At 29.5% G+C, this 10,853-nt stretch overlaps 1 protein-coding gene across 2 annotated transcripts in view; it reads right to left on the bottom strand.

Moving 5' to 3' along the window:
• Positions 1-9,739, bottom strand: part of LOC106465702 (phenazine biosynthesis-like domain-containing protein) — a 13,170-nt gene extending 3,431 nt beyond the window's left edge. The window contains exons 1-8 of one of the 2 annotated variants that reach the window (XM_013925940.2): positions 9,627-9,739; positions 7,983-8,082; positions 7,659-7,757; positions 6,461-6,570; positions 3,811-3,840; positions 2,752-2,843; positions 2,116-2,309; positions 1,645-1,707 (exon numbers count right to left, since the gene is read on the bottom strand). In XM_013925940.2, the coding sequence (XP_013781394.1) occupies positions 1,645-1,707; positions 2,116-2,309; positions 2,752-2,843; positions 3,811-3,840; positions 6,461-6,570; positions 7,659-7,757; positions 7,983-8,082; positions 9,627-9,722 (784 nt within the window). In that variant the 5' untranslated portion in view covers positions 9,723-9,739. The remainder of the gene's footprint in view (positions 1-1,644; positions 1,708-2,115; positions 2,310-2,751; positions 2,844-3,810; positions 3,841-6,460; positions 6,571-7,658; positions 7,758-7,982; positions 8,083-9,626) is intronic. The other variant, XM_022393623.1, reaches the window with a different exon arrangement.
• Positions 9,740-10,853: the final 1,114 nt, after the last annotated feature.

Here is a 10,853-nt window from a genome sequence, read left to right as displayed (position 1 = left end):
TGGTGTATGTATCGTTTGGTAATCTCTTTTAACAGGATGTATCAAGTAACAAGGGGTCAGGCTCAGGCGGTGTTTATTGAAACCACCTGTACTATAAACTGTTACATACATTTGTTAGTAGTGGCAATTAGTTTTGTCTGTACTCTGAAACAACATACACGGACATATGTTGAAATAAACTTGTTTGAAAGTTCAAAGAAATGATATTCAAGTACCGAAAAGCTTTCTTACTATCATATCTACAGTAACGTTCAAATGCGCTTGCGCTCGGTTGAACGAGAGTGACCACCAAAAAGGGTGAGATAGTTTACGGACAACGTACAAAGTTCACGCTGCTGCCACGGTTTATTCGGCACAATAAACACAAAAGTACAGCTGCAGTGAAACATAAATTTGAAATAAAAATATATTTATGAAACAAAATTAAAATTTTTTATGTACATATATAAACATGAAATCCTAGTTAAAAATAAAAATACTCATTTATTGTTTAGGTTTATTTACAAATATTATTTACGGGTCTGTATATTACTTGAAACCATAAGAAGTATACGTGATTATTAAAAAAATTAAAAATAGATAAAATTTGCATTTTATGGAGGATACAATTTTGGGTTTTAGTACATTATTTTGAAATCCAACTTATTACTTTTAATGCAAATCTGTAGCAAATATAAATATTGTAATCATTTCTTATAAATACGATTTCCTAATGTAAGTTTCCAAGATATTAAAGATCATAATGCAAAAAAACTAAATTCATTAAAAGTAATAGGCTTTATGTTTCTTAAACTACCTACATTTGTCAAAGTATTTATGAATTTTCGAAAATATTCGTCCACTAGTTTTATTGTTGGAATGAAATATAGCAAGACTTGCATTGCCTACTAAGAAAGTTAGTAGCTGGTAGTCATCGGGTTAATACATGCTAACTCTAAAACCAAAACAATTGTGTCAACCAATTTCACTGAGTTTACATAGTTTCAAATGGAGTATCTGCCTTTATAAGTATTATTGATAATTAGTGGTAATTTAAAAGCAACAACATAATTCTAGGGTAAATTATGTTATCATTACCCTTGAAGCTAGCTTTTTTACAGATATTTGGTGTTCCTTTAAAAAGCTTAAGTACAGGGTGAAACAGGAATTACCAGCTAATAACGTAATAGCAAATACCATCCCTACATTACTTCCTCTTTTGAAAAGTGTTTTCTTTCCTTGTTCTAAATACTAGATTTAATGAACATATAAATCCTTCTGTGAAGTGACACTTAAAAATAAATCCTTTTCAATGTTAATGGATGAAATATACAAGGTAACCATATTTTGAACTGTACAGGTCACAGCTACATGCTTAAAGCAGGTAAAGTTGCTTTGCAAGTACTTGCTGTAACCTGAAAACAACAAATATTTTTCTCCCCTCATATTTTCACTTATCTAAAGTCACTCTTATGTATATTAATTTGTCTCGTGTATGCAAGTAATTTAAACATAAACTGCACATTGTATAGCTAGCTAATACATGCAATGCACATGTATACTTTAGTAACATTATATACACATACAATTTGCAAGAACTGCAAAAAACTGCAGTTAAAATTCACAAAAGTTATAAAAAGAGGTGCAAAGATTAGTTCAACTTACCATATAAAGGTGTCTTATTAAGTTCTTTAGACCAGTAGGGACCTAGTACAGTGTGAGCTGAACCTAATGAATGCAACAACATAAGTATAAAACAAGAGAATGGTACACTTTAAAGCATTGAAGGTTGACAGAAAACAACTTCATATGCTCTAATACTGTACTTTTGAAGGAATGATTATGAACAAAGTCCAATATAAATTATTACATATTTGATAGTGTTATTTTGAAATCAAATAAAAAAGATCTATTTGAATTATAAATTGTAACATCTTTTTTGAAACTAAATATTAAGAGTTATGAATTAAATTGTTAAATTCTTTAACAGTGTATTTTTACTTGTTTATAAGTTTTACTATATACATAAACTACTAAATAATTATTTTTCCTAATACAGATCTTATTAAATGAAATTTTACTAATAGTAACGCAAGTGGCAGAAATCTAACTTAAACTGAAATTTTATTAACTAACCAGTTACTGGGTCCTCATCAATTCCATTCCAAGGTGCAAAATAACGAGATACAAAGTCATAGGTCTTTCCATCTTGACTAGAACAGCCATTTTCAGGGAAACCACGAAGAGTAATAATAACACCTTTCACTTTTCCACTTGGTACAGCATCAACCATCAGCTCAGTTTGAGGAGTCAAATTTTCCAGTTCTTTCCTGGATACAAGTGCATTAGATCATTTACATAGAACTGAAAGACATCCACATGGTTATTTTTTATCTAAGATTAGGTTGCTGATACCTATACTATAAACTGATACAGTATCTGGGGTAAGCCATTATCTTGCTTATACAAATAAATCATTAAGTATAATTCACTTTTATTATAAATAAATTAACTTTAGATATTCAAATCACGACTTGAATTTGCAATTAAACATAAGAAAGAAGTTCCTCTATCATCTAGTTCAATATTCCAAGTTAATTATGTAATTGATAAACAAAAATGTATTAGTTATTCATTAATTACATTTCAGGAATTGAATTCAGGTTAAGGCAAATTCAATCTACAAATCAATTCATATTACCTATTCATTAAATGTGCAAACATATCCTAGTTAATCACTTTTATTAATAAAAAAACATATGCTTAATTTACCTGGTAACACAATCTTTCAGCCTTATGAGTAATTTTTTGGTAGTGTGTGAGTACTGCAAATCTTGGTATGGAACATTATTACCTATAGTCAACTGAGGAAAAAATGTGGTGTTATTATCTATATCAGAGAATAGTGATAATAAAAATAGTTCTTTTTGGCCTGCAAATGCTAAACTAAATCATTGTTTAGTCCTGATGTATAAAGTTATTTGTTTTTCATCAAAAGTTATTAACAATTATTGTGGTAGTTCATACACCCATTAAGACCTGAAGTTTGAATATTTAGTATGTACCAGGTTTACAGGGATGAATGTCATACTCACTGTAACAGTGTATCAATACTGAAAATATTAGATTAACAACCATCTTGTTGAGCTAATTTAATTCCATGTAGGCCCAATTTAATACATTCTTATGTACAAGTACTAAAGACATTATAAACAAACAAGCAAGTTGAAGAAACTACTGTGCTGTCATTTGTAGGAAGAAGTACAATAATTAAGTAAAACTTGTTAGTAGTAAACCATATTTGGTACTAAGTATAATAAGCTCTGCTATTGAGGAAAGGACCTCATCAGTAGCATACTCCTATAATTGTACTTGAAATTATATTAATGAAATTCTATTTCTGAAGAGATGTTGAAAATAATCAGCCTTATAATGACTTTTACTATTTTTTATTGAAATACTTTATGCTCCTTGTTATCTGTCAATATGTACTTTTAGCTAAAATGACTAACATCTGAACAAAATAAAACACATTACTGAAGAACAAGTTTCTCTTGAGAAATTTCTATATTGCCTTATTATTTTTCAGGCAATGTAGGTCCACAGTGCAGCTATTCAGTGTTAACCAAGAAAACCACATAAAGATTTGAATAAAAAGTAGTATAACAAGTTATTAATTTAGTCAGTTACTCAGCTGCTTCCACAATGAGTGAAACTGAACATCCTGAAAGCCTTAGATTATCAATCTAAAGTTTGGATATATTTATCTGTATATGTGTATGTATATAAATATTTTTGTATAAGAAAAAGAACACATAAAAATTAGCATACCTCTAAAAGCTTTTCTATTTCATCAGGAATCTAACAGAAGAAAATAAAATCTGTACAACTTATGCATTTCTTTCCATTACAAGATATACAGTTTGTCAAACTAAGTACAGTAAAAAACTGAATGTATGAACTACATACGTTAAAAACATAGTTTAGGTAGAGGATGATAACTCATATAAGAGGTTTCAACAGATGTCAAATACCCATTTTGACATGCTGACAATTAGATGAAGCCCATTAATATCTTGGAGATCTGGTAAATAACACATGAAATTTAAATCAGACAATGACCTTGAATGTGAATTAACAAAAGTAATTATTCTTCCAATGGAAGGTAGTAAGTTCATGACAGAGTTATTGGGATAAAACACTCTCACGTTATTCAAATTAGAACAAGAAACTTTGGGAAAATTCAATAAAATTAATTAATGTTTCTTTTTTTACAACATAAGAGTCAGTCCACAAAATGAATTTTTAACAGTAATGATCAATATTGTTTAACCCCTGTAAAGTGTGTCTTATCTATTATTAAGAGCAACTCATTTTATAAGTCAAAAACCCTGTTAGAAAAAATAAAACTCTTTTAACCAAAACCTTGTCTTTCCAATTCTTAACCAACCCATATAAAATAACCCTTCTTTTTCTGGCATCACTTTTGTAGCCCTCTTTCAAACTAGCCCTATCTAATGAGTCAATACAATTTCTTAGAACAAGGAGACCAAAACTATAAACACTATTTTATGCGAGGTCTAACAAGTGATTTATGTAGAGAGAGAATTACCTCTTTTGATTTGTAATTAATATATACAACCAAAAACTTTACGACAAGATACCTTGAGTGACTTATCCACCACTATGTCAATATCATTTTATTCAGTAACATTACTGAGTAAATTTTCCTATCAATATTAAATGTATGACCCAAATTCCTATAATTTAAACACATTATCTTCAACTGAATAAAATTAAAACGTGTTTGACAAATATCTATTCAACTTAACAATTGATCGAAATCATCATGTAATACCTAAATTTCATCAAAATAATGTTGAAAAACCCAAAAGTTTAATGTAATGAGCAGACTTTATTATTACATCCCTATAATTAAAGTAAAAAAAAGCAAAGGTCTAAGCATTAACTTTTGAAACACTTGTCTAGTACCAATGATCCAGTTCACCTGGACTCCCATTAATAACAACTTTTTGAATTCTCTCATTCAAACACCCTAGGTTCCAATTAACTAGTCTTTTTCCCAACCTTTACCAATTATTTGTTTTACAACAATATCCTCATTAGTTGTAAACAGTAAATCTAAAATGGCATTCCCCTTGGTTGACTCTGTGACTATTTAGTATAGTAAAACTAAACTGAATCATTCCAAGAAATTCCTCAACATTTGACTCCATAAAGTCCCAATCAATGTATATAAAATTAGTCTCCCATAATTATTCCATCATTATTCTTATTTATAATAGCCTTGATCTTCTTATAAAATTTCTTATTGATGAGAAGGCCTATAATAATTGCCAATTAAATCTTTCCACCTTTGAAATCCTTGACTTTAACCTGTATATATTCAATGTCTCAACTACTGTTTCTTATTCATTCAGTTATAACAGGCTGTAGTTCATCCCTTATTTATAGAGAGTAACTTTACTCCCACTTTTAAAGTCTACTGTCATTGTCTTGTAACCTGTAAGTTAAAAATAATTATTATTATTACCAATTTCCTCCTAATCTAACAAAGTATCAGTATTTCCCAATATATCATATTTTTACATTTCAGTTACAGCACTGAACTCATTTTACTTGTTCCTAATAGTCCTAACATTTGAATAACAACAACTAAGCTTATTTTTAAATCTAGTATATTTATCTTCAAACATGGCAGACTTAGCTTTAAAATATTTAGGTTCTAAATCTTCTTTGTCCAATCTTCACATTGCTATAGCTATCTTATCAATTTGTTTATCCACAAGTTATCAAACCACTATGCAAGTTTAGTTTACATTGTCTTCAATAAATATTTTGATAGCTTCCTCAAACATCCTACTTCCTAGCCATTTAAAGTGAAATCTATTTCTAACATGTAATTCACAAATACCTTGAATCTTATCCCACATGAACAATCAGCTTACCTGTTGCTTTAAGCACATCCTGATAATCTTTCATTTAATCCTTTGATATTCTATTAACTAATTCATTCCCACATCTAGCCTGAGTGAGCATTTCCAAAAAGACTACATGTTTGTTTTCACCCCTAAACCTCTAAAGGAGTTCTTTATACTTTTTAAGACACTATTCTGATTTACCAATTCAAACATCATCTACTCCCACATGCATTATAAAAATATATGAAAATTGAGTTTTGCAATGCAAATAATCTTATTCAAATGCACTGAAATTTTGGCACTTAGATAGAGTTCCTAAAGGTGTTCTTTTTACAGGAAAATTTTCTTCAGGGAAACTTCTATATAAAGTCAAGTTAAGAGTAGATAAATATTCCCATGTATGGTCAATGTTGGAGAAGATACAAGCAATATGTACAATAAATATTTGATAAACAAGTGAATAATGATAAAAGCAAATTATTTTGGGTAAACACTATATATAATATTTGTAGTTGTAAAACAAATACTCTAGAACTAACCATTGGTTCTGGAGAATTCAGAGGAAGGTCTATGAACACTTTCTGTTCTTGTCTAGAAGCATAAAGTGTTCCACTGAGAGTCTCAAAAGCTAAAACTTCTGATTTATTTCCTAAAAAAATTAATACATCCATAATTATAGCTTAATCTACATTAAAGTTTTGAAATAAATAATTAGGAAAACAGTTACAAACACATGGCACCAGATGCTACTGAAACAAGAAAAATTATTTGTTTTCTATCCCTCTAATTGTAAAACCATGCAGCCATCTGATAGTCATAGACACCATGTGAAGTTCTTATACTTTCAAAAAGCATTCAAAAATACAAAACAAATTCTAATCATTGCAAGCATTCATAAAAGGTGGATCCATCTTCAAAAAAGCACTTGGGTTTATGAATTTCCTTTTTTTTTTTTAATCAGACACTGTGTAAAGTCAGTTGATACTTGTAGTCATCAGACATTGTACACTCACAAGAGTAAATGAGTATGAGCTTAGAAAAAAATGAAACCAAAATCTAATTATCTTTGTTCTTATATTATACATATGCAAATTTTAAAATCAAACTAGTCAATTGTACAATTTCATCAAAGCACATTCAAATCATAATTACTCTTTGTTTTGGTCACCAACCTTTTTAAAGGTAAAGCTACCTAATGTAATTCATTTGGTAACTGCAAAGCCAATACTTAGCAAAAATAAAAAAAAACGCAAATAGATGTAACAACTCATAAAACAAGCTTCAACAAAACCTGATTTATCAAATATTAAGTTTTTTAGTGTCATTAGATCAAACTCATCTATAGTAAAATTATTATACTACAGTAACTGTAACAGTGTTTTGCAGCTTCTATTATTTTATGTTTTACATTTTACAAATGTTTAGAATAATGTGTACAGCTATAGTAACTGTATCTTTACACACATATTATATATTCACATACATACACATACACAAAAATAACAATTAAAACCTCTTAACTTAAGAAAAAGTATGGTAAAATGACACAGACTATGACTGCCAATCTGTTTAAGGCTAATTTACACTCTCCTAGCATTGTTATAGTGGAGTATCATCTACTATGACTTAAAGAATTACAAGAAACAAATCTGTTATCATAGAAGATTAAATGTGAAGATTTATATAACAGCAATAAATATATCAATTTGAAATAGAATAAAAAATAAAGATGCTTACCATAACAGTTAAAGAGTACAGCAGCTGATGCTAATGTTGCATGTCCACACAAAGGGACCTCATTTGTTGGAGTGAACCATTGCAAAAGAAATTTTGATGCTAAAATAAAGATATGAATATAAATTATCAAAAGTGAAATTATTTTCAGCATATATTTATGAAAAACATGATTATATCTCGAATTGCATTTCAACATCTTTTAAATAATTATTGTTAAAAGATAATAAAATATCACTTTCATTCCATATAACTTCTGGATCTTTATTTCACATCCTGATCTTTATAAGGTAAAGTATAAGAAGCTGATAGGTTCTGTCAAACTACCTGTTTTAAATTCATCATCTGGCATCAGTTTTAAAACAAAAGCAGTTTCTGACAAGTTCATTTCTGTGGCAATCTTTTGTTTCATATCATCTGGAACTAACTACAAAAACATGAAATTTGTTTGTATCCACACAGATATTTTATTTCACAATAAATAAAAATGATAAAATTCCAGTCACAATTCTGATTTCTTGCTCCATTTTTAGTTTATGCAAAAAATCAGATGAAAATAATATCCTTCATAATCTAAGTGTTTAACACCCAACAGTCTTAAATACCTTTCTGAAAAAGAAAAAACAGAACATATTTAATAAAAACAACATTAAATAGATATTTGGAATGTTAAATAAAATGTCAAGGTAATGAATAAATGATCATGTTCCATAAAACTGTGCAATTATTTGCATAATATGAAACTTATTTTCTGGAGTAAAATTTCCATGAATTGATTTTTCTCTTGATCAGGCATAAGATTTTTCTTTCTGAAGTCCCTCGGATCACTCTTAGGTTTCAATTAAATTGGGAGAGGAAATATGAGGTTAGGATCATTTGTTGTTAGAATACTGAAAAACTTCAATCAACACTCCCTGTTTCTATTGTATGGAAGCAAAGCCACCTGTTTTAGATTATTAACATTTGAAAGTAGCCTATTATGAGATACCAAAGTAGCTAAATGGTATTGGCAATACATATTATGTCAAAGTTAATTTATCATGTTCATCAAGTATGCTTTGGTTGTTGGTAATGTTGCTCTAAAAATTTTGTTAAAATCAGCCAATAGAATTTAACAGTTAAGAGATTTTTACCCCTTGTAAAATGACATCAACAATCATGTTTTGTGCTAAAATTTTGAGAAGAATTTCAATGTATTTTAAAAAAGAATAATGTTTTTTGTTTTTTTTTAGAATTGAATTAATTCTACAAACACACACCATAAAATTTGTGATATCAATTTAACAATTGTTTAAAATATGCATGTGAAGTTTGTATGTGCATTTATATTTGCAAAATATCTTTCATTGCAAATAGGCATCTTATGTAATATTGAAATATTTTAACTATACATGTAGTGGCGTGTATAGATAACCTTATAACATAATCAACAGTCACATATATAATCTAAGATCTTGTATAACTTTCTTTTTAGATCAACAGTGATTTTGCTTCTTCTACTTACACAGATTAGCATTTTCAGTCCATAAACTTACCACTGTCCCACCAGGGGTTAATTACAAGTATTACAACCAATCAAGAGCACCGTTATCTATTCTTCAAATATTAAAAATAACATGCTATAATTATAGTAAATAGAGAGTACTACAGTACAAATACATCCACTAGAATGAGCGTTGAAGCATCTGTACATGGCTAAAGCAGAAACAATTTTTACATTTTAGGCTAAGTGTAACATTAACACTATATCAGTAATCATGCTGCTAGTACTATAAAAAATAAGTGCTATGACTAAGTAATAGTGACTAATACTGCTACTAATAATAATTAATATAATTGTAAAGCACAAGTTACTTAAGTAAGAGAAACTAGAATAGAAGTTTAACGTGTCAGAAAGTTTATAGTTAAAGTCTGTAATTGGCTGCTAGAAGTATGTATATATATATTTATATATATATATATATATATTACATCATTATTTTCGATCAAACAAACAGCAGCAGGGTTTCCTTTAAAGGGAACCGCTGTAAATGCATCCACGGTGAACAATTTAACCCCATCGTCCATGATTCAAACACATGACTGCCAAGCCCCAGGAATAAGTTTCATTTTGGAAAGGGGTCATTTAAAAATAAATTTTATAGTAATATAAATGTTTATATTTTTTCTGTTGTATGAATTTTATCCGATCATTCAACAGCATTAAATATTAGTGATATTCACAGAGACATAATTAGTAAGTCTTCGGTATTTTTAGCTCTATTAAGGATGTTAAAGTTAGAATTATAGAATAACTTAAATCAATCTATAAGTTGGACAAATACTTAGCGAAACCAACGCTACTTCTTCCGCCCTCTTCTTCAAGCCTTAGTTACTGTTACTATGTCGGTCAAGCTACCATGAGAGAAATGGCAGCTGGCTCGTACGAGTTCATATGTTCGACATTGCGAATTAAAACATAATGTTAGATGCTTTTGGAAAATTGACAAAATCTCGTCTCGAAGTTAAGAAAGGGGACTTCAGTACGTTGTAGAGGGGTATATGCACGATGACCAGATCACAGCAATCAACAATATTCTATAAATGTAAGGGAAGTTTTACCAATCACAGCGTAAGAGCAAGAAGCCGCAAATGTTGTTGGTCACGTTAATGGCGAAACACAAAAATATAATATGCGTTATGTAAATCAGTTATAGCAATTTAATTAAGAAATTCATCCTATACTATATTAATAGTAATATAAAAGATATTATGATTTAAGTAAGAGAAATTAGAACACGGGTTTGACGTGCATAAAGTTTACAACTGGTTGCTATAAGTATGTTTATATATATATTGGATAATTATTTTCTATCAAATAAACTGCAGCAAGGTTTCCTTTAAAACAGCTGTAAATGTATCCACAGTAAACAACTTAACTCCATAGTCCATGATTTCCATGTGTTACGACAGCGGAAGTCACGTGACGCTGCTGGCGCGTGGATGATGAGTTTCTCGAATGATCGGGGAAGTCCGAGTGTGATCGAGATGCCCTCTTCGTTAGTATATAAGCCTGGCAGTGAAAGCCAGGGGGATTGGTGAATGAAGAGAGAGCAGTAGTTGCTTTGAGTTCCGTGTAATTTATGATTCTGTTAGGTTCGAGCTAGTGAGCCGTAAAGTGTGTGTTTTGCACTCGTCGAGAGCGAAATTATCGAGATT

This window comes from Limulus polyphemus, unplaced genomic scaffold, assembly GCF_000517525.1.
Source record: "Limulus polyphemus unplaced genomic scaffold, Limulus_polyphemus-2.1.2 Scaffold2024, whole genome shotgun sequence".
Lineage (NCBI taxonomy): Eukaryota > Metazoa > Arthropoda > Merostomata > Xiphosura > Limulidae > Limulus > Limulus polyphemus.
This window is presented reverse-complemented; position numbering and strand designations above follow the sequence as displayed.